Source organism: Arachis stenosperma, chromosome 5 (assembly GCF_014773155.1).
Source record: "Arachis stenosperma cultivar V10309 chromosome 5, arast.V10309.gnm1.PFL2, whole genome shotgun sequence".
Classification (NCBI taxonomy): domain Eukaryota; kingdom Viridiplantae; phylum Streptophyta; class Magnoliopsida; order Fabales; family Fabaceae; genus Arachis; species Arachis stenosperma.
The window spans coordinates 395,316-421,182 of record NC_080381.1 but is presented as its reverse complement, the minus strand read 5'-3'; the positions used below and the strand labels follow the sequence as shown (position 1 = coordinate 421,182).

At 31.2% G+C, this 25,867-nt stretch overlaps 2 protein-coding genes across 2 annotated transcripts; both read right to left on the bottom strand.

The window, feature by feature from the left end:
• Window positions 1–3,909: 3,909 nt before the first annotated feature.
• Window positions 3,910–6,727, bottom strand: LOC130979759 (uncharacterized). The gene is made up of 3 exons (XM_057903297.1): window positions 6,428–6,727; window positions 5,141–5,769; window positions 3,910–4,339 (listed from the first exon to the last, which is right to left on the bottom strand). The coding sequence occupies exons 2-3, from the start codon at window positions 5,652–5,654 to the stop codon at window positions 4,284–4,286; spliced, it is 570 nt and encodes a 189-aa protein (XP_057759280.1). The 5' UTR covers window positions 5,655–5,769; window positions 6,428–6,727; the 3' UTR covers window positions 3,910–4,283.
• An 11,845-nt stretch (window positions 6,728–18,572) lies between these two features.
• On the bottom strand, window positions 18,573–19,046 carry LOC130979410 (uncharacterized). Its single transcript, XM_057902850.1, has 2 exons — window positions 18,897–19,046; window positions 18,573–18,812 (listed from the first exon to the last, which is right to left on the bottom strand). The coding sequence occupies exons 1-2, from the start codon at window positions 19,044–19,046 to the stop codon at window positions 18,573–18,575; spliced, it is 390 nt and encodes a 129-aa protein (XP_057758833.1).
• Window positions 19,047–25,867: the final 6,821 nt, after the last annotated feature.

Here is a 25,867-nt window from a genome sequence, read left to right as displayed (position 1 = left end):
TCAAATTATTTTAATAACGAAAAACTTAAAATAAGAAAATTTAAATATATTACCAATCGTTGAAATTGTATATCTAAGTTTGACACGAATTTAGCAAAACTGAACTTAAATTGAGGGAATTCAATCTCATTATGTGCTCCACTTCGAAGATTTCCTAGCAGTGGCAGACATAGAAAACATGGAGGTACTACCATATTGCAACATATTTTCAAGACAACACTTTAAAAAAGTTGTCTAAAATAAAAATAGACAACACTTTATACTAATTGCTAGTAAATAGATCTATTACAACATATTTTTAACCAACATATTATAAGTGATGTCTTAGATAAATTAAAAGACACTTAACAAGCGTTGCTCTATCAAATATATGAAGACAATTATTATAAAGTCAATAGGTTACATTTTATAAGTGTTGTCTTTAAATTTATTTTAAACTTCACCTCCTAAGTGTTGCCTAAAATTTTTAATACCTCTCTCAGAAATAAATCTTATAATTGGTATAGCTTTGCTTTCCAGTTTCCAATTTTCCATCGATTTTGAAATAAAATGAATTCAACTTAACATGAAATAATAGAAGTATTTCTCAAACGAGAACGAGCAAGGAAAGGGGCTAGGTTTAGGGTTCTACATTGTGCGGAAAAAAGTGAGCACGGCGATGGGGAGAGACACGGAGAGTGGCGAAGAGAACGAGAGAAAGGGAGATCCGCCATCGAAGGAGGAAGAAAAGAAAGATGGAGAAGGCGACAATGGAGAGAGAGGTCGCCACCGCCGCTTCTTGCACCTCTAGAGCTATCTCTGCCTTGCGCTGCTGTTGTCGTTTCTACCTTACGCCGCCCCGGATCCGCCGCTGCTGTAATCCCTCTTCTCTGCCTTGCGCTGCCTGAGCCGTCTCTGGTCGTCGTCGGCTCGTCAATGCCTCACATCCTCGCTCCTATGCTTGAGCCGTCTCTGCTGTAATCCTCACTGCTCGCTGCAATCATGTCTCAGGTTGGGATTTTTTCTCCTCCGTAATCTTAGGAAGCTAATTCTATTCTCAGATTGGGAAAATTGAGGAATGTGTTTAGGATGTATATATGTTCTTTGAGAGGGTCAAGTGTATGTGCTTAGTGAATATGCTTTTTCGAGTCGCTAGCTGCTATGCTTTGAGGTTCGAGGCCTAAACATGTACAGAAACAATTGTATGTACTGTATATTTTTCCTTTTCTTTCTATTCTCACTTTCATCATCATGATGTGTGTCTTTTTTGAGTTTCTTGTGCTGAATTTTCAGTGTTTTTCCTAGCTTGTGGTTAGTACGGGAAACCGCAAAAGCTTCAGAGTTGCTGATACTCCTGCCAAGATTTTCTTTCTTCTGATGGAAAACAATGAGGAGATTCTTCCATTTTGCACACAAATTCTCCAGTTCCAAGCTCAGAGGTATTAATTTCTTAAATTCAAGTTAAGTAATATACATATAGTGGTCTAATTTTTTTGGCAATTAACTTAATTGAACATAACTTGCATAAAAAATGTATTGCTTTTCTAATGTAACAGTATAACTTTAAGATAATACTGTTATAGTGAAGAGGTTTTATGCATCTCAATAATAAAAACTATGGCCAGCAAATATCCGTGCTTCATAGGCGAACAACTATGGCCAGCAAATATTACCATTTGTAGAAATTGCATTGTTTTCCAACTGTTTTTAAACATTTTAGAAAGAAACGAGAATAGATCCTTCATCCTTCTGAAAGAGAAATCTTACCTATCTTCCCTATGTGTTAATTTGTGTGAACAAGAAGTGTTTAATATAAATATAAAGGTAATTATATGGTAGATATGCTAATTTCTAAATTTTATATTTTAAATTCTAAATTAAAATATTTATAAATATATTAAAATACTAATATATGTGTAGTGGTGTAGTTGATAGTTCTATGAATAATCCATATTTTCGGTAAATAATTGTTTCGGTGCCTGCCAATTTTTTGTCTAAAGGGTTGAAGAATTTTTGCAGAAACCGCATATGAATGATGAAAATGCATTGGACCACCAAGCACATGAGAGTGTGGTGTTCGGTGCAAAGTGCCAATATAAAAAATCGGAAGCAAAATACAAGTTGTTAAGGTGTTAGAATAATTTGAATCATCGCTTGCATTATATGGGACTTTATTGGATTCAAAAACTTGGTTCTGCTAATCAAAATAATAATTAAGCAATTAGAAATGAAATTAAAGTTTGAAGTATGAAAAGGAAAAAAGAAAGGTTAGTTTGGGCTGAAGTTAAAGAATCGGTGGCGTGGTAGTAATGGTGGTAGAAAATAATAATAGTGGTAATGATAATAGTAAAGTAGTGGTTATAGAAAGGTAAAATTAACATTTAGTTTAAATTATTGTGTCTTGTGTATTATTATTAAATATAATAAAAAATTTATGTATCTTTATGTTTTTGTTTCTATTTATTTAGAAATGAAAGACACTAACCAAACATTATCTTAGTTTTTCGAAAAAAATAAATATTTACAGATGAGACCTGATACAAATGGTAAATTTGTTAACTTTCATGTAACTACATTTGGGTTCGAGACATCGATTTAACTCTTATAGTAGAATATATAGAAATTAGAATATATGAATCCATATAATTGTGCGTATGTGTGGGTGGATGTGCGAATTTATAATGTATGTATATGATTGGTAGTTGTCTAATTTATTTGAAAAAACAATTTATTTTAAATTTTTATAAGTTAGTTTTATTAAATTTATAATCAAATTTTTATAAATTTTTTAATTAAATTATTATATTATTTTTAATTTTTTAGTTAAATTTTTATTAATATAAAAATATTAAAATTAATAAAATATTTTTTTATAAATTAAAAATATCTACAATAAAAATTTTAATTATATTTTGAATTATATATTTTTTAAAAAGAATATTTTATTAATTTTAATATTTTAATATAAAATATTTAATTATAAAATTAAAATAATATAAAAAAATATAAAATCTAATTATAATTTCGGCAAAACTTAAATAATTAAACATTTTCTATAAGTAAAAATCATAAGCCACCCAATTTAAGAAGCAGACCCATTGGGAGGTTATCGAGGTAAGAAACACCCAAAACCACCATAATCATAAATTCTCTGACACACTAATGTAATTTAATGACTAATTCCAGCACTATTGGATACACTATAAAATTTGCCCGACATCACAACTATATTATCTATATATTAAAATTAGTTATTAAAATTATTATTAATATAAAATATATATTAAAATATAAATATATATCAAAAATAAATTAAATTATATGTATTTATATATAAATATATTAATAATTAATTTTAATATATAATAATATTTTAAATATTTTAATCACCACTTTTACTCGCTACACAAAGAAACTCCATTATGTATACCCCATTCTTACCATGTGTATAGAAACGAGGATAAATAAATAAATTTTCACTTTTAAAATTTATACCTAATTCTAAAATAAAATATTTCTCATTTTAGCTTTGCTTATATTTATTATTAATACATACATTTAATAAAAAAATAAATAATAGGCATCATAATCTACTAAATATAAATGGGATTAATGGAATATAAAAGAATTATTATGCAAATTTTCTTCAAATATTATATATAACCTATAAAAAATATACTTTAAATTTAAACTCAATTCATTTGTTAAAATATTAGACATTTACCATCTTGATTAACCTATAAAAAGCATACTTTTGGTATTTCGAAAACTCAAACCCAAAACTTCTTGGTTATAATTATCATACGTATTTAATTTATAAAAAAAAAATTAATAAACACACATATTAATACACTAGTAAATTATAACTTGGATACCTAAAAAGTAGTTCATGAACAATATGAACAAGCAATGTCAAACATAAAGAATACCCTTATTGGGGATGTAAATTCAATGGTTATTTGGTATTTTAAGCAGGGCAAAATATCACATCTTATTATATGAATAGATACCTTCTACTGTAGAAATATAAAGGATTCCAACAACCAAAAAAGTCCATATTCACATTTTTTTTTTCCTTTTGGTGATTGATAGAGTCTTGATTGGCCTAGAGAGATTAATATCCAAGACCAAATTCATATCTACTAAAGCTATTTACTACTCATAATAGATGATATTAGAGGAGAGTTGGATTCTATGTACAAAACTAACTAATCTTGGTGGCATGAGATTATTTTGCCTCCCCCTACTTCTAGATATTAGTTTTTTGGTCAGAAAGATCCCATAGTAACAGGCTCAGTCTTCTTCTAAGCTCTAAAATTCTGAATAGAAGCCAGCCATCGATCCATGTAGTTCATTCCAGCTGCATATCCAAACATTATCATTAGACAGTTTACAAACATTACCATTAATTGAAATGGCAGGTCTTAAATTGATAAATCAAGCTTGGACAAGGACAATACAAATATACAACAAAGTGACATTGTTCTACTTACAATGTCTGATTGATATTTTAGTAAAGGCACCATCTACTGAGATTGGATTCTATTTCTTAGCAAGTTACTTCTATTGAATCACCAAAGAAAGTCATCAATTGCTTGACTGCGCAGTTTATATGGTATAGAATTTGGAACATTAGATTAGATAGTAATGTTAAATTCAGTGCAAAATTTTTCTCAGCATTATAATTGCTTAGCTACATGTGCCTCATTGTCATTAGAGAAAAGTCACAAACACTAACAATAACAATGATAATTATGACATACATTTCTTCATCAGAATCATCATCATCAAGGCTAAATCCAAATCATCAATTATAGATTGTTCTCAACCACATAATTTACAACGGAACTCATAAAACACCTCAACAAATAATCTCTGTCCTCAAAGAACCAGCATAATAAAAGGAGTCACAATCCAATAACAACTTTAACAGAGTAAACCACCAACAATTTAGCAGCCAAAAGATTGGATCACTAACAATTTAGCCCCAAAAGAACCACTGTTCTATACATCCCCAAAATGTTATCTCAATTTTGGGGCTAAATTGTCATCACCTCAATGTTTTTGGGACTAAAATGTTAGGCAGTGCAATGAACTTGAAAGAGAACAATACTATACAATACAAGTTGAAATCAAATTATACAATTGAAGTAAATCTTACCAGATGAAAACTCATTTGGGAGGTCATTGATGACACTCAAAAGCTCATTATTGGAACCCTCAACCTCCTTGCATCCAGGTCTATAGCAAGGAACAAGCACAGCAAAACTATTATCAGATTCATCATCGAAGCTCTGAAAACTGGATCCATGAGGCTCCAACCACCCAATGGACCAATCAGAGTCATCAGATTCAGAGCCAGACAAGCACCCACCACCACCATCAGAAGGAACCAACACAACATCATCATCAATATCGTTAGCATGGTCATCATCATGATGATCCCTTATCCTTCTATCTTCTCTGCTCTGCCATTTCCTCTTAACCTTGTTCCTGTGAGATGATGGAGCTACCTTTGTTCCCTTCACCAAAGGGAACTTCATCACAGCCTCTCTTTCCTTCATTGGAAAGCCCCATTCAGTGGATGATGATGATGAGCCATTGATAGAAACTGGCTCTTTCTCTTTCTTGCCACCCCATAACCACCATGACAAACGTGTCAAAGAGACAGCCATAAAGGGTTACACTTCACACAACTGAGTTGAAGAAGCTCTCTCTCTTTAGAATCCAATGAATTGTGAAAGAAACAAGTGAAAATTTTTGAGAGTGTGGACAGTCAGTGGTTCCTGCCTGTTGCAGTAACCACTCTAGATTAGGAAATGATTCAATTCAATTTCACCAACAAAAGAAAAAGAAAATCCAAATGAAAAAAAATATAAAAAAATGGGGCATTAATAAATATAAATAAATAAATTCAATCCAGCAAAGCCATTAACGAAAAATATCTGATAAATGCCATAAGTTTTTTTTTTTTAAGATACTACAAAAAAAAGGCAATAACATGAATGCAACAGAAGCAGTAAATTCCTCAAGGATTCCTCAAATATCAAACCCAATTCAACAAGTTGAAGAACTTAGCATGAATTAACTGATCTATTGCCCAATTTGGAATGTCAACAAAAAAAAATACAGTATATTTTTTCCCTTTATTCAATGATTTTAATAAGCCAAATTCATCAAATTTCCAAACATAAATCTCAAACACGAGCATCCCCAGAAATGCACAAAAAAGTTCATTATTCGTATTCCAAAAGAACAAATTTTTATCCTTTTTTATCAATCCCAAAGTACCAACATGTAAATAATTATCATCCCACAATCAACCCCAAAATCATACACACAATGACACATTCATAAATCACAATCACTCCACTGAATGCAAAATCCAGAAGAAGCCTAAATAGAACCCATTAGATATTTAGCAAGTTAAGAACTTTGGAATAAAGACCTTCGCTTTGGGGTCAAAATCGGGAATTCACCCTCACTCAAGTATGACCCAAGTGTCACCGCCTCACCGGAACATCCCAAATTCCTCGCCGGAAAAAAAAAGAACCGCAAGAGTAATGATGATGAATTGATGATCGGAGCCAAAAAAAGAAAAAGAAAGAAAGAAAGAATAAAAAAACAAAAACTCCGGCGACAATGCGGTGACTCAGTGAGTCAAATTCCGAACCCTAACTCGCCAATTATGGAACTACCACTCTCTGTATCCTGTTCCTGATTCTGTTTCTGGGTGCAGTGACGCAGACCCACCACACTCTAACTCCGTCTTCATCTGAATTTATAGAAAGCTGGTTCTGTTGTTTTGTTGCGCCTTTTCAATCGAACGGTTGAGATTGCACCGGATCATTGATCATGTGGGGGCAGGTACAGGAGATTACCGTATGAGGCTATTAACGGTGTTTTGTGGTGTTTTTTTTCAAAAGAAATTATGAGAATATCTGGGACGTTGATTTCTGATAAGAGAGATCATTACCGTCCAAATTTGCTGACGTGGTTGACCACAAACCCAATCATGGGATGCCTGTGCGCTCCATTTTGTTGACACGTGTAATAATGATGTTCAGAAAATGTTAATTTAAAAGTTAAAAGACCAAATCAGTTTTAAATCATTAAAATTTGATAGTTAAAAATCGTTAAATAAAAATTTAATCAAATTAGTTAAATTATTTATAGTTTTAAATTATTAACTATTTAACCTGAATTTTCACCGTACAATATATATACACTTGGTTACCATAAATAATTTTCAAAAGGGAATACTTTTGTTTCTAATCAACATTTTAAACTTTAAATAAAAAGTTATAGCAATTAAAAAGAAACTACTTTCTAATTTTTATATCAACTTCTTTTAATTCATTTTTTAATTAATTTATATTAGGTATGAAGTGACTTTTTTTTTTAATTTCTAGTTAGTACTATTATGATGATGATTATCAAAGGAATAAGGAATTCCTAGTTACTTATTGGAAAACACCAGGAAAAGTTTCTTTCATTAGATTAATTACAATAAAATTCTTATTTATTCTATGCTGTAAATTATTTCGCTCTTTAATATATTTATTTATTATTTATTATTTTCTCTCTTCTTTTTTATTTTATTAAATTTTTATGAAATAAATAGATAAAATTATTACTTAGAGCCCAAAAGAAAAAGTTAGTTTAATACGTACCTAGGAATGACTTTTAAATTAAGATTTGTTCTTAAATAGATTTATAATTTAAAAAGTTTAAATTTTACCGTTCTATCTAAAGTCAAATTTATAATATTAATCACATCATTGTAGGTAATAACCGTCACATATTCTTTAACAAACTATAGTTCAAATAACATAATTTTAAAAATATTTTTAAAATTTTGATCTATTCTCCAGACATAAATTATATTATTAAAAAAATGTTTTCCAATTGCAATCATTAAGTTGAAAATTTCTCCAATTTATTGTAAAATTTAACAAGAGTACAATATTTTCAGATCTTATGAAAGATAAAAACTCAACATATGGATAAATGAATGAAAAACAAAAATTCACTAAATGTGATTTTTGAGTTATTGATAAAGATAACTTGTATTTTGGAAGTTGTTGCATTATTAGACAAATCATTTTCATTATTGCTAAGAAACACCGGGGTAATTGATCCCAAAACTAACACGAAAATATTGATTGAAGTCGTTCATCAATTTTCTACGGCCTAACTGAAAATGAAAGTGGGTGTACATGGAGTAATCAATACTCAAAGAATATTAGGATAAGTAATCTCCAAAACATGGCACACAAATAAGGACGACAAGTGTTATATTAACGTACCAAAAAAAATTTAAAGATGTTTTTGACATCCATCCATTTTGTTTTTTAGAACAAGCTCCTCCAATAATTATTTGACTTTTGCACCCTTCGCCTCTATCCTTCTTTTTAAAAATTAAGAACATTACCATTTGGGTAACGTTATTTGCCTCTCATGATGCCAGCATTCAAATCAATCAATTGCAACAATATAAAATTTTAATACATACATATGCTAAGTATATTAAAAAAAAAAGTAAATTTGACTGTCATTCAATTAAATTTATATAGTTAAATATTTTTTAATTAATAAATTTAAAAATAAATTATTTTTATTAATGTGATAATACATGATTGATTATTTATATAAAATTTTTATACTGATAGTATTTGAAAATTAAATTCATAGATATAATATTAGAAATAAAGGTGTTACTCGCTCTTGTTTGGATATCATTATTCTATTCTAATTCTATTGGTGTAGTTATTGTCTCGATTTAATTATGAGAAAGTATGAGGAGCCAATAGAATATTTATACAATGTTTAATTATATATGATGTTGTAACTTTTTTTCAAGTTTTACATTCGATTCAGGTAAAATAAATTAGTGTGCTTATTATAAAAAAGAGTTTGTTCACCATTGCTTCTTGTTCTATCAATTTATGTTGTAAATTTATCTCTTAATAGAAATGGCAAATATTTGTTTCTTCTTTATGGCGAATTCCGTTTTAAAAAACATCAAAAAATACAATTTGTCACGACAAATTATTTTTTAAACTTTTATTTAAAAAAAATACATTTTATCCTAGCGTATTGCTTTTTAATTTTTTTTACAAAATATAATTCACCCTGGTGAATTAGATATAAAATAAAAAAATATCATTAGAAAATTGTCTTTTTAGACATTAAAAAATGTTAATCCACTCCCAGCATTTTGTTAGTTTCGAATTCGCCTCTCATACTTTCATATAACACAAATAAAACCCATTTTTGATATTCACTCAATTTTGTACCATATAATTTTTTTCAAAAAATAATGTTGTTGTTCTTTTATATATTTTCTAAACTTTTTAACGAATAAAGAATGAAATACATATCAAATGAAAATAATAAGAAAAAATAATTATTCTCGGCATAATTGTACTTATATATATATCCCAAATCATATATATTTTATGTATTGTCAAGATTAAATAGTTAATTTTATTGCTAATACACTCAAAATAATTTTACCCTCTATGAAGAGGAATTGCCATATATACAATGGGTTGGATCCAAAAGCATATAAATTTGTTATTATTGTGTGATTATTGTATAATTGTACAGTTTATTTGTGATTATCTGTATGCACAATATTTTAGGGATTGTGAGAAATCAAGATGTATTTGGTAAATGTTGGATCCTTTGCTTATTGATTCATTTGAAGGTACTCCTTTAGAATTTTGGATTCGGAAGGTCATGCCAGGCAATGAGGCAATTGTAGGGGCGGGTCTTTGGTGGGTGTGGAGGCATCGTTGCAATGATATTTTCAATAATGGAGATCAATGATCAAACTATAAGGTTGTTGCTATGGCTCGGATTACTGCTAATGATTTAAAAAAGTCTGTCAGTACCAAGTGTATAACTTTCAAGGATCGAAGGAGGTGGAAACCTCCAACAGGTGACACTTTTAAAGTTAATTGTGATGCGAGTCTGTTTTTTTATTGGAACCTAGCAGGAATTGGTTGTGTTATTAGAGATTCTAATGGGCGTTGGATTTCGGGTTGTTCTAGTAGCTATCCTCCAGGACCTATCGTCAGATGTGAGCTTTTTGTTGTTTGGAGGGGTTTTATTTTAGCTTGGGATTATGGCTTGAGAGATATTGTGTGCGAAACAGATTCTTTTGACATTTTGCACATTTTAAAAAATTCGGCAAATAGGCTAAATTGTGATGTGGTTGATATTCTTCAGAAGATACAGGAGCTTCTATCAAGACCTTGGGTTGTGGATTTTGAATGGATTACCCGTGATGCTAACGCTGTGGCAGATTGGCTGGCGAGATATGCGGTCAAGACCAATCCAACTCATGTTATTTAGTCGGAATCTTGTGATGAGCTTCAGCATCTTATGCTTGTTGATTTAGGATAATTTTTTTTTTGTTTTTTTTTGTTTAGTCACCAAAAATCTGTATACACAATAATTGTTATTAATAATATACAAATGAAAAACTGATGAAAAAAAGATAACGAGCTATAATTCAAATGATATGATTTCTTTATATTTATCTTAAAATCGTAAATTTGAGTCTCACTCTTAATTTTGGAAGAAAAAAAAACTGAAAAAAGAATTAAACGTTTACTTTTTAGATATTAGTAAAATTATAGTGTAATATTTAGTTATTAAATTTTTTCAATATTAAAAAAAACTAGCCTTACAAGAAGAGCATTAAAATCAGTTGCCAAAACATTGACTAAAGGCACCAAAGAATCCTGGCTTCGAATTGACTTTCTTTTTTTTTTCTCTGTTTTTTTTTTTTTTTTGGCCATATCTAATGACATAAACAAATTCCGAAACTGAGTAAAGAATGACATGGGACCAAGTGCGAAAATTAAAGAAGAATAATGCATACACTGTAAATTAAAGCATCTATGATTAATTTATTAAAAGAGGGCAGAGGGTGATAGGTTGAAAAGGAAAAAAGGAGAAAATTGCTATATATGAAATGAAATTAGCTTAATCATGACAATCACTCTTTGGGGAAGAGCACAATGAAGCTTTTGGCAGATTAAAAGGTCATATTCCCCTATTTTCATAGACCAAAAAAAAAATGAAAAAATCTATCATCATTCAATTACAAAATCAATCACGCATGTTATATTATATATAAGATAAGATTTAATTAACTACTTTAACAATACAGTTAAGATTATTATTAATACAAGATTTTATTTTTTTATTTTAATAATATATAATAATTATATTAAAAATTAAATTTTATACATTTTTTATGATAATTTTTTATTAATAATTTTAATTTATGTTTTTAAGATATATGTCAGCTAAATTTTATATTATTATTATTATTATTATTATTATTATTATTATTATTATTATTATTATTATTATTATCTGTGACTCTCAGTCACATTTCCACTAATCAAACCGTATAGAACTACTAATCCAATGGTTGGAACAATTGGAATTCGTAAATGGTTTATATTTAAAGAAGAGTAATTATTAGTACGGCTTTACTTTCATCCTTGAAATTTTAAGCATGGTTTAAATGGTCCATATTTATTTATTTTATGTAAATTGACTTTTACAAGATTAAGAATACTAGCTCAACCATCATTTATTTTTTTGTAAATTGACTTTTACAAGATTAAGAATACTAGCTCAACCATCATTTATTTTTTTTTAGTTCAATTTTGTTTTATTTTCTATGAAGTGTTGTATTTTAACTAGCTAACATATGGGACTAGATAAATAACCTACATAATGGCTACTCTTCATGAGTTTACTGGTGGCTGGTGGGTGATTAGAGATTGCTTTCTTACTCTTCAGGCGGCCTTTTGTTGGTTGTTCGGCTGTTTTGAGTGCGCGCACAAATGAGAGATGGTAGTACTTACAAAAACACTTTAATGATTAAATCAGTAAATATTTTAGAGATATATCAATATGAGTTAGGAATAAGAATAATGTCATTTTTAGATAAATTGGTATTTTTTATTTATATAAAGAAAGTGGTTTTACTCGCATTTATGAATTTTTTTAAATTAGGGATCCGGACTAATAATCTCACATAGTCCCAAACAAAGATTTTCCTACCCAATCCAATCCAATCCAAAACACACCCACGATCTCCTTTCTTTGCGCGTGAGATGAGTATGATGCTTCTCCCAACAACTGCTCCCTCTCTTCGACTCACCCGAGTGATCAGAGTCGAAACCAGCGACGGCACCACCAACCTTCAATCCTAGCCAGACAAAATTTGGGACTATTTTGGACATATATTCAAATTGTTGTTAGAACTTATTCGAGGCATGTGGATTTTAAGACAGACCTCATTGGGTTAAGATTAGCCGTTTAGCCCCTAAGTTGAATCTGCAACAATTATAAATCCCAATTCTTCACATATTATAATTGAGTAATGTTACGTAGCTAAAAATCACAAATAATAAATAAAATGTATACTTAATAATATTTTTACTTATAAGAGAGTGTATATTACTCTCCTTAATTAATTGACATAATTAATTTTTTTAATAAATATCTCCTTTTATTTTTTATGAAGGGTTGTATTTTAACTAGTTAACATATGAGACTAGATAAAGAACCTACATGATGGCTATTGTTCATGAGTTACCTGGTCGGTGATTGAAGATTGCTTTCTTACTCCTTCAGACGGCCTTTTGTTGGCTGTTCGGCTATTTTGAGTGCGAGAGAGTAGTATCTATAAAGACACTTCGACGATTAAGTCAGCAAATATTTTAGAGATATATCAATATAGGCCAGGGATAAGAATGTCATTTCTAGAAAAATGAGTGTTTTTTCTTTATATAGAGAGTGTGGTTTTACTCGCATTTACGAAATTTTTTAATCAGAAATCCGGATCAACAACCTGACATAGATCCAAACAAAAATTCTCCTGTCCAATCAAATCCAAAACACACCCACGATCTCTTCTCTTTGCGCGTGAGATGAGCATGATGCTTTTCCAACAGTTGCTCTTTCTCTTTGACTCAGCCGAGTGATCAGAGCCGAAACCAACGACAGCGCCACCAACTTCCAGTCCTAGCCAGACAAAATTTGAGACTATTTCGGACATACATTCAAATAGTTGTTAGAACTTCATCGAGGTATGTGGGTTTTGGGACGGATATATCTTATTGGGTTAAGATCTGGCCGTTTGGGCTCTAAGTTGGATCTGTAACAACTACAAATCCCAATTCTCTACGTACTATAATTGAGTAATGTTATGTAGCCAAAAATCACAAATAATAAATAAAATATATACTTAATAATATTCTTACTTATAAGAGAATGTAAATTACTCTCCTTAATTAATTGACATAATTAATTTTTTTAATAAATATCTCCTTTTATTTAATTGTGCCAAAATTAATTCAAATTTTATAAGAATAAAATCTCAAAAACCTCTCCCTCATTATTAGCTTATTACATCCATAATTATACAACTTTTATTTCAAATAAAAATCTTAAATTCTTATATCATTTATCCTAAAATATATTTTCAAATTACCACAACACATTTTATAAAAAAAATTCAAAATCTCAAATTTGTTCATCTCAATTTATTAAATATCGTAAATGTAAAAATTTGTTGGTTTATAAGTTGCAAAATAATAATAATAATAAATTAATTTCAATTTGTAGATTATGAATGTTATACATATAAAATTATGGATGCTAAATTAAAAAATTTTAATAATTTTTACTATATCACTCATATTTTTATATATAACTTGTATATTATAAAATAAAAATAAAAATAAAATTGGAAGAAAATTATGATATAATTTATTAAATATAATTTTTATTTGATCAGATTAAAATCGATAAATAAATATACATATGAATATTATCTAAAAAATATTAAAATAAATTAAAATTATGATCTATTAAAGCATATGTGAGATAATTCAAAAAATATATATCTTAAAATTGAATAATATTAATCGTAAAAATTTATTAATTATGGACATTATATGTATAAAAGTATATGAATGTTATGAATATGAAATTATGAATATTATTTGTGTGAAATTATAGATATTATATATGAAACTATAGATATTATATTAAATATATTTTAACTCATTTCACTTTAGAACAAGAAAATAAAAAAATTAAAGAAAATAGATTTAAAAAATTATGTGCATAATAGATAAGAAATTAGCACATACATGGTAAAAGAAAAAATCTGTCAGATTTAATAGAATTGTTAATAGTAGATAATATTTGGGGTAAGTATGATTTTGGTCCCTAACGTTGAGGGCCAGAATCGAAACCGTCCATCATCTAATTTTTTATTTAGAATCGTCCTTGATGTTGCATTTCGAATTAAATTCGTCCTTTCCAATTAAAATTTTTTCTTAATGACAAATCTACCCTTTTCAATGTTAGTGTTTCGCGCGAAACACTTCATGTGTTAAATTGGATGAAAACCCCCCTTAACATTAATTAGAACACCCTTTATTCACAACGCTTGGTTAACCAAACCCATTGCATTGTGCCCTAACCCAGAAACAGAAACGACCAAAGCTGTTCATGGACTGAAAGTGGAGAGAGGAGGCGATATCGAGCAACTGGAAGGAAGGGACGTCAAGAGTGGCTGAAGCAGTACTGATAGCGTTTCTGAAGGTATGATTTTCCTCCTCGTTTTGTCTATGGTAGCTCTCCTTGCAGTGGTTAGTTTCGGGTTAGATGGTTTAGGTTTTGGTGGTCTGTTTATTGTTGAAAAGAGGCCTTGTGTGTGGAGACTAGGCATTAGCATCAATGTGAAATAGGGAGGTCTGTGCATTTCATGTTTTTACTTAACTTTTTTGTGTTGTTGTATTCTGATAGTAATTTATTCAGGGTGTTGTAGAAGAGAATGGGTTATTTTAAAGTGAAGGTCTACCATGGAGGATGGTTTACTTATAAGAACGGTCCATTAGAGTATGTGGGTGGAGAAAGAACAGTGATTGAAGAGATTGATGGTGATCGGTGGTCTGTATTTGAAGCGTATGCGGAGCTAAAGCAATTTGGTTACGTGGAGGAGTATATCCCATCGTTGTGGTTCAAGGATCCGACACATGAAGATTTGGAGAAAAATTTGAAATTGTTTAAAACTGATGCGGATTCCATTGAGATGTGTAAAATAGGAGAGTTGAGAGACTATGTAGAGTTGTATGTTGTCCACAAGGTTGAGGAGGAAGAGGTGTTTCCTGCTGCTGGCTACCTTGATGTTGGAGAGAAAGATGGAATGGGTGACATTAGTAGTGAGGGGCAGGAGCTGGTTGTGTATGGTGGATTAGATGAGGGGCAAAACCAATCTGGACCAGGTGGTGCTGATTCTGGGTTAGAGGATGACAATGAAGTTGAGCATGGTAAATCTAGTGATAGTGACAGTCTTGATTCAGAGTATAAACCATCTGGCGAGGAAGACGACAGTGAAGATGATCTGCACTTTACTGACAGTGATGAAGAGCTTGATCCTGATGTAAGTGGGTTTGAAGATGTGAATGTCATGAATAAAAAACGCAGGGATGTGAAAAAGAATGCTGTAGGTAATGAGGACTTTGAAAATGAGGAGGGAGGAAACAGTGATGACTTAGAATTGGACCACGAGCTTGGGGCTGAGGGGTCTGATTCAGAGCATGAAGGTGTGAGGTTTCCAGTTCACAAGGCACAGAAAGATATGAGTCAATACAAATGGGAAGTTGGTACAATGTACGCATCTCGGGAGGAGTTCAAAGACACTGTGACTGCTTATGCTGTGCATACCGCAAGGTCAATCAAGTTTATAAAGTGTGATCTGAAGAGGGTTAGGGTTGCTTGTTCGGGTGATTGTCCTTTTTGGTTGTATGCTGCTAAAATCAGAAATGAGGATACTTGGCAGCTCCGCAGCATGAACTTGAATCACACATGTACACAAGCACACAGGGTGGGGATTCTGCACTCGAAGTGGCTCGGGAAGGCGTTCAAGAAGAAGGTTGAGGCAAATCCGAAGGTGAAGATAAGGGAGTTGGTTTCAAAGGCACACAAAAAGTGGAACTTGACTGTCACTAAGTCACTGGCAAGTAAGACCAAACAGATTGCACTGGATGAAATTCAAGGAACCTTTCGAGAGCAATATAAAAGAATTTATGACTATGGTCACGAGCTCATGAGGGCAAATCCAGGCTCCTCTGTTCGCATACAAGTTCTGAGGTCCCCAGATCTTGATAATGAAGCACCAGCAGCATCGTTGACGAATTACTGCATCTTTCAGAGAATCTATGTCTGCTTGGAAGCATGCAAGCAGAGCTTCCAGCATTGCAGGTCATTCATTGGGCTTGATGGATGCTTTTTGAAGACACCACAGGGTGGACAATTGCTCACTGCAATTGGTTGGGATCCGAATGATCAAATGCTGCCCATTGTATTTGCGGTTGTAGAAGCCGAAACGAAGGACTCATGGACTTGGTTTCTAAGGCATCTTGCATCTGATGTTGGAGTTGAAAAGATGGGAAGATCTACCTTCATGTCTGACCAACAAAAAGTAAGCATAATACAGTTTAGTTACAACATGAATTATAACAACTCAATACTCTTTACATATATGCTGGTTGATTTCATGAATGCAGGGTTTGTTGCCAGCATATGATGATGTTATACCAGGAATTGATAATCGGTTCTGTGTGAGGCACTTGTACAGCAACTTCAGGAAAAGGTTTCCAGGGTTACAATTGAAGAAATTGATGTGGAAGTGTGCTAAGGCGACTCACTGGAAGGCTTGGGAGAGGCACATGGTTGAGCTGAAAACTGTGAATCAGGAAGCTTTTAGGTACCTAAATGCTATCCCTCCCAGGTATTGGTCTAGATCTAGATTCACCTATAATTCTAAAGTAGATACAATGGTTAATAACATGTCTGAGAGCTTTAACTCTGCCATAGTTGATGCTAGAGAGAAGCCTATAGTTACGATGTTAGAGGAGATAAGGGTTAAACTGATGACTAGATGGGCAGAAAATAGGGAACTTGCAGAGAATTATTCAGGGACAATCTTACCTAGGATTAGATTCAGGTTGGAGAAGAGATCTAAGTCAGCTGGGGAGTGGCGGCCATACTGGTCTGCAGCTCAGAGATATGAGGTTGTAAACGGTTTAGAAAAGTTTGCTGTTGACTTAGGCAGCCATGAATGTTCATGTAGAATGTGGCAGATGAGTGGCCTACCTTGTGTCCATGCCATTAGCTGCATCAAGTTCAAGGGGCTTGAATTAGAACATTTTGTGGATGACTGTTATAAGATAGAAGCCTACCTGAGGTGCTATGAGCCAATCATACAACCCTTAAATGGACCAGATCTTTGGGAGAGAACATCACACCCTGATGTTATGCCTCCCCCCTATCGAAGGCCTAGTCACAGGCCAGTGAAAAAGAGGAGAGCAGCTGCTGGAGATGAAGAACAGAGCAGCCGCACTCATTTATCAAGGAAAGGAGAGAAACAAAGGTGCTCTATATGCGGATATATTGGACACAACAAAAGCAGATGCCCTAAACCTATTGAGGACTTGGTATGAACATATATGTGTCTTCCTTCTATTTTTTGCTCTGTTTGCTCTGTCTTATGTATAATAATGGAATGGTAAATATTTACATTTTTATGTGGCCCAGCAGTCAAAGAACAAACGTTGGCAGCAGAAGGGAAGTACCAAATCAAAGCCTCCAACTGCCAAGGGAGGAAAGAAGTATGCTTCTTCCCAGCCCATTCCTAAGCTATCTGTCAAGAGGAAAGCTGGTTCAGCCACCCAGCCACCATCTTCAGCCCACTCCAACAATGCAGCACAGCCAAAAAGGCCCAGAGGCAGGCCCAAGGTGTTGGGCTCAACCCAACATGATCCACAGCCCAACAAGGTTGCCAGCCCAACAAGTTCTGCACCACCTTCATCCTCATCACAGCCAACCACCAGAACTCTTCCTTCAGCTCAGTCTCCCCTTGGCACATCTTCAAGCCAACCTGTTGGTCACTTCTCTGCCAGGCTTTCTGGAGCACTTCACATTTCTCCAAAGAAACTGAAGTTAATGGCAAAGTTGCCTCCAAGAAAATGGGGCCTGCTTTAGGGAATTGGAGAAATTAGCATCCTATTGGGTTGATTGTATATGATGCATTTTGTCTATTTTGAGTTATGCTTGTGTTAACTTTCTGATACTCCCAGTCTCTGTTATTAGCTACTTTTTTTTTGGTGATATTTTGCCTTTGTGCATCTGAAGTGTTGTATGTTTTGGGATTAACTTTGGCAGTGATATTTTGGGATTAATTTTGGCAGTGAAACACTTTATTATGTATGTTAGTATGTCATTTACCAAAGCTTGAGTTAAGCTTCTATTTGTTTCAACTTTATGATACTGTTATGGAATTATTCAGTAATGGAAACCAAGCATTTGCTAACCAAAAATGATACTCAGATTTCAAGAACCAACCAAACTTACATAATTCTCATTCATACATGTTAAAAACCATTAAAATAGCACACATTCAGGGAAGTTCCAGCCTAATAACTAAATTAAATCCTTACACAATTTATCAACAGCAACAACAACATCATACTCGTACACCCTTCTCACACAAGGTTCAATGGAATTACACAGTTGTTCCTAGACATAGATAAATTCTGCAGCAGCAAATACAGGAACCCAACCCACCCAAAAATTCCTAACACAGTAACGACCATTAACTTCCACTTTGCCGCTCTCGTTCTTGATTTCAGTGAGGCAACCTTCCTCCTCATTCTTGCAATTTTTGGGTTTTCCACCTCTCTCTCTGGCTCTGCCCAACGAAAGAAATTGCAGCCTTCATGCACCTGCACAGTATCACAGCCTTCACTCTCCAATCCTCAACCCAAAAAGCTCAACTCAAAAGAAAACAAAATAAAACAAAAACAAACCTCATAGTAAGCACAGCCCCAGAATCTGCGACCAGGGTTCTCTTTCGTCCCTGAGGTTCGGAGCACCGGCCTCTCACCACGGGAACAAATCAGGAACCTACCATGCGAGGAAGATTTGCTTCGAGACGAGGTTGAGCTATCGGCATCCATGGTGTTCTCCTTCCACGAGGTCGGCGACGGTGGAATTTGCAGCAGTGGGAGATTCAAACCAATTAACTCCTTTTTTTTCCCTTTACATATATATATATTTATAATGCTTTTCAGTTTTTTATATTTAACATTTTTTAATTATGCTTGTCTTCTGCGATAACTACCACTCATGATGAAAAGGGCATTTTTGTCCGAAAAATATGGAAAGGACGAATTTAATTCGAAATGCAACATCAAGGACGATTCTAAATCAAAAATTAGATGAGGGACGGTTTCGATTCTGGCCCTCAACGTTAGGGACCAAAATCATACTTACCCCATAATATTTTTTTTGGTAAATTCTACTCTATCCTTTCTAAAATAAAGGGTAAATTACTCCTTGTGACATACATATACAGTGATTATTCATAAATTATTCTTCTACCAGAGTTTTAAGATTCACGTTATCTTCTCTTTTCTTTTCAATTGACGCGATGCTTCTCTTGAAATTTGATAGTAGTGTTATTTTTATAATCCGCACCAAATACACCTCTTCAATTTTAAAACCATAATTCCTCTCAAACCCAATCACCATTTCCAATCAATTAGGTTAGGATTTTAAACTTGTTCATATGCTTTCAATCTCTCATTTCAATGAACGCATCTATTAATTTTTCAGCTCTCTCATTTCTAAGATTTTCTTCCTAATATTTTTCTTAAAATTCAGTCGGATCAACAATGATACTTCTCTTTAGATAACCAACCCTCATAGCCTTGTATAACTATATAACAAAAACAAACCAAAATATTAGTTAGTCATAAAAACAATGAGTCAATAATTACCATCTTAGAATTTTTATTATCTGAATAATAATTGAAAAATAATTTAAGAGCAATTAAAGATAAAAAAATAAAATACCTTGGTGTCTCCTTTCACGCACCAATTACCATCATTTTTAACTAATATATCAGAAATTTTTATCAGTTTTTTAGCTCTCTCGTTTTTAGAATTTTCTAGCGATCGTATTAGAGATAGTAATTAGATTTGACGATCTCATTCGAACTTTGGAATTTCGATTAAAAGATAATTTATCAATAATCATTGTATATGTCACAAAGAGTAATTTACCCTTTATTTTAGAGAGGGCATGATAGAGTTCACCATTTTTTTTATAATAGTTGATAAAACAATTTGAATATTATTAATGTACTTTTTATTATTACTATTAATGTAATTAATGTATATCTTATTCAATTATTATTATTTGTTAAAGTGAGAAAAAATGAAGAGAGTGAGAAAAAAAATAATAAATATATGTATTGTAATTAAAGAAGTTAATAAAAAAAATCATATTGTTTTTTACTCAATTTTTTTATTACCAAACATTTTTAATTGTAATCTTGTTACAATACAAAATCTACCTTAGTTTACACATGGATTAAGGTAATCAATAACATGGGTGCTAAAGTACAAATAATGTAGGTATAAGATCAAATTGAACCTGTGGCCACTTGCATTGTGTCAAAGATGGCTGTGGGACACACAATCAACCACTTGTACTTGATCCTAATATTTTTTTTTCACGGTATTTTTCAATCCGACAAACTAAAGATTAATCTATCACGAATCTAAACTTCATTTAAGGATCAGCCGCTGATTAATGAGTTACTGTATGCACAAACCAAAATTCGAACCCCCAACATTTACTTAAACGTACAAATAAATTAATCACTCGACGAATCCAAATTGGTTTATACTGACCCTAACTTGATGTTAATTAACTTGAAGGTGAACCCTATGGGCCTTTGCCTTCTCCACATACATTTGCATTGGACACTCCATGCGCCTGTCCTTAGGCACCAAACGACAACGTAATAACAGATTTTTTATTTCCCGGTTCTAATAATATTATGTATTTAGTAATTATTGAACCACTCACGGATATTCATTTTGACCATTTTAACATTATATATTGATAATTAAAATTTTAATTTAATTCTTAAAATTTTAAATAAATTAATTAAGTTTTAAAAAATTTAATAAATTAAATGGTATTACAATTTAAATCTTGTTATTATTTCATATTTTATATATTTAATTTATCATAAAATCTCGATTTTTTTCTATTTTAATAGTGATAGTGTTATTTGAAAGAGTAGACACAGGACAAATAAAGATGAAGGAATGAAAAAAAGTGTGTTAGAAAAAATTAAACTGTTAATAATTTGTCAGATTTTGGAATAAAATAATAAAATAAAAATATTCTTGATATTTTTTACAAATATTATGGACAAAATATATAATGCACACAAAAAATTAAATATCTTGACAGATTCTCACAGAAATTAATATGTTTGATTTGAGAATCTTGTCATGTTCATTAATAATATCATTAGAGGGATAAACTCAATTTATGTTTGATCTACTACATATAGTTGATAAATTCACACAACATCGTTTTTTTTTTTGTTGAATGCATGAAATTAATGATAAGGAGAGAGAAACACATATTAATGAATTGAATAAAATCTTGATAAGTGTTAATTGTATAGAGTTGGGAGAATAATTAGGCTTACTATTTAGTACTCTCAATTATTTTTCTTGTTTTTATTACACAATAAAAATATGAGAAAAGTTCTGCATATAAGTCATTAGGACTTGTATACTTTACAAGTTAATTAACGAATAAACTCCAAAAACGCAATATAAGGTCTACGTTCTTCTTCTTCTTCCTCTTTCTCTTCTTTTTCTTCTTTTCTTTCGTTTCTTGCCTTCTCTTTCTCCTTCTTCTTCTTCTTGCTGCACGTTCTTCTTCTTTTCTTTCGTTTCTTACTTTCTCTTTCTCGTTCTTCTTCTTTTTGTACGTTTTTCTTCCTTTTCCTCTACTTCTTCTTTTCTTTCGTTTCTTGCCTTCTCTTTCTCCTCCTTCTTCTTCTTGCTGCACGTTCTTCTTTCTCTTTCTGTTCTTCTTCTTCATTTACGTGCTTTTCTCTCTATTTTCTTTCTTCGTTATTCTCGATTTCTATTTTTTTGACATCAACCTCTGAAATCGTTTTTGAAGAAGAAGAAGTAGCAGAATATGAGGAGGAGAAAGAGAAAGAGTTCTAAAATATGCATAAGGTGTACTTCAACGAATTTTGGGTGTATTTCTTAAATCCTTTGGGTGTATTTTTGTAATCCTTTGGGTGTATTTCTGTAATCCTTTGGGTGTATTTCTATAACCGTTTGGGTGTATTTCTGTAATCTGTAATCCTTTGGGTGTATTTCTGTAATCTGTAATCCTTTGGGTGTATTTCTGTAATCGTTGGAGTGTATTTCTGTAATCGTTTGGATGTATTTCTGAAGTTCCATTATCTTCAAATTTGGCAAGAAAATTGTTTTCATGGAGAAAGAAGAAGAAGAGTCGTTCATAATGCATGGTGAGTAGCGCGCTTTGAAAATAGAAAGTTGTTGAATAACGTGCGTTTCATTTATTCTTGAATGTGGAAGTGTGTAATGCGTTAATTAAGTGTAATGCGTGTGTTTTATTGGACTTGTAAAACTTGTAAACCAAAAAGACTTGTATGTGTAGCAGATCTCTAAAAATATTATTACTTCGTAGTGCTTCATTATTGACTAATTAATAATGTCTTATATAAGGGTCATAATATAGTGTGGTTGATGATTCTTGTAAGATGCTATAATACAGTTTACCATATCTAATGTAGCTATAGTCACTTTAATATTTTTCTTCTTTAGATGGACATGGTTGCTTTAGGAAAATGTTGAAATTTTTTGATCTCATTTGGCGTAGTGATGATGATTCTTTTATTTTCTATCCTTAAAAGGACAAAAAGATGGAGCACTGAATTTGGTGCTTGATGATGCTTTCATTTCTCTTATTATGCTTGCAAGTTGCATTCAAAAGCGACAAAGTCTCTCACCTATTTTATTTCGGATTATTTGCTATTACTTATTTTTTAGTTGTCTTTTCTTACAGTACTAAACTAACATCTATCCAGCTAGCATAGCTAGTTAGCTATAATGTTTGAGTATTATTATTTTTTTAGTTTAATTAATTTATTGCTTTATTCATAATTTTGAAGTTTTAAAAGATAAAAAAATATTACTAATATATATTTGAATTTGTGTTTAGAATATCAAAACTAATTTGAGGAGAAAAAAATTTGTCAAACAGTCACTTTTGTCTAAATCCCAAAATTTTTTAAAGGAACGGTAATGTTAGAGAGATAAAAAAATTTAAAATTTTATTTTATTTAATATTTATTAATTTAAAAAATAATTATAAATATTAAATAAGATAAATTTTAATTATTTTTACTAATTTATTTTGTTATTAAATATTTTCGTTAAAAAAACCTTAAATTTTCAACTCTTTATACAATTATAATTGTTGCCATTATCTAAAAAAAATATTTTTGAAAGAAAAATTTTTAATTTTGATCAAAGGACTAGAATAATTAAAAAAAATAAAATATTTAGGACAAAATTAAAAATAAGATATTCAAATATTAGAGATAAAATTAAGAGTTAAAGACTAAATCAATACTTTATCCTTAAATAAATTAACAATTCATTTATTAACTAAAAATTAATTCAATTCAATACCAATAAAAGGGACAAGAGATGGAGTAGAGATGTTCGTATAGATAAAAAAAAAAATAAAGTAAAACAGAAAGATGGACTAGAGAAGAGGAACGACAATTTGAACTGACCCGACTGTCCGCCCTAAATGCGATAGAATTTTCAACGATTGATTGGATTTTGGAATAGATATAGATAATATCTGATGATAATTGTTTGGATATGAGACAATGATGAGTAGTAGTCCCTTCACTCAATACCTACTTCATACTCATCCCTAACATCCACAAATATAACTAATTTTGATAGTGTAAAAATTTATGTACAATTAATTTCGTATTAAATGATAATTTAATTATTTAACTATTAATTTTACGTAAAGTTAATTTTTGTGTCCAATATATAATTTTCTAGTTGGTCGCTGATTTTAAAAGAAGACAGTTTTGTATAAGAACCAAATTAGTTTAGGCTTTAAACCAATCAAACGAATCGGTTCGGATGGGTTCGGTTCAATTTTCATAAGCACAAATAATTAAGTGGAAGTGAGATTGACGAAAGCAACTACCTCTTGTACCATACATAATAAGACTAAAGATGATGATAAAATTAGAAGTGGCGAAAATCCTTGATGATCGATGATTGTGCAAATTCATGACGGCCAAAAAGGGAGTGAGAGGGAAATTGAGTCTCAGAAAAGAATAGGCGTTAAGTAGCTTCCAGAAAAGAAGAGAGGACGCCTATGTGTTATTAATGCATATGAAACACCCCTTAGCTAGGTTAACAATTAGTGAGTGCATGCATGCATGGCTCATATCACATGCCGCATGCCCTACACATGGTTTCTCTACATCCATTTCCATCATAAATCTCGTCTTTTCTAATTTCTCATCCTCATATAAAACAAAATAAGAGTCCTAATATATACAGTGGTAAAAACTAAGGTGAAATCGTTTTTATGTGAAATTGATATATGAAAGTTGTTAGATAAAATTTTAATTAAATCAATCAAATTATCTAACAACTCTGAGATATCAACTTTACGACTGCACTTGAGTTCCACCATATACAATCCATGTCAACATATACGTACATCAATCATCATGAATCTATCCCACGTAAAACGTATGTAACACATGCTTCTCTCCATCTTCATTTACATGTTTACATTTGTATAATATATCATTCCTTTAATTTATTACATATATGATATCTCTAAATTATTTTTATTAATACAATTTTTTTTTCAATTATCATTTAAAACGATGCATGGTAATTTAGAAAAATTATATAAAAGAGGTATAGTAATTAGTCTTTCTTACGCTATTTTTTTAGATGACAATAATCGAACGTTATATTATTTTTGAATATAGAAATTTTGATACCATCTATAAAATTATTTTTTTAAAAAGTATAAATTTATATAAAAAAATGCACATAAATGATTAGATATTTTATAAAAAAAACAACTAACTATTAATCTCGCCACAATTGATGATAGATGTGGCTAAATCCTTTAAACTTGCACATAAATAATTTAATTTTAGAAAAATGTTAGGTATACGCAACTGCCGTTGCAACTCATGACTTATTAGCTTCCTCTTCACCCTGAGATTTGCATTGTAAAATTTTCATTTTGGCTATTTTTTCAGTCAATTTTAGTACAATCTACCCCTGATGAGTCGATGAACGAGTTTGGTTTTCATATGTTAACATACATAACAAAATAAGAAAAAGTTTGGTAACTTTAGGTGTATACATTATTTGTTATTCTTTTCTCGTCACTTTGAGTTTGATATATTCTTCTTTTTTAGTCAACTTTAATACAATTCGTAATTTGATATAATGAACTAACTATTGAGTTTGTGATTTAGGCAAACGGTTGGTCCAGGATCTTAGTGTCTATTATTGGTTAATCTTTGATTATCTTATCATGCACGTACGTAGCGTAGTAGTGCGTATAATCATGCATGTTCATGTAAAACACTATTTTTCATTATTCCACACCCAAACACGTCCTTGCTCCTCCGACTTAGGTCAGTTTCTGGGTTTCACATTTTTTTAATTCCAATCGTGTTTTCATGATGATAATATTATCGTATTGTTTAATGTTGCATAGAAATATATATTGAAATGCATGGTTGCATTCTTATAAGAACGTAACATTTTGAAAATGTACGTAATTTTATCGTTCAATTTGATGCGTATAACGAAATTGATAGGAAATTAGGGTTGAAATTGTGTTTCATAATTTGCACCT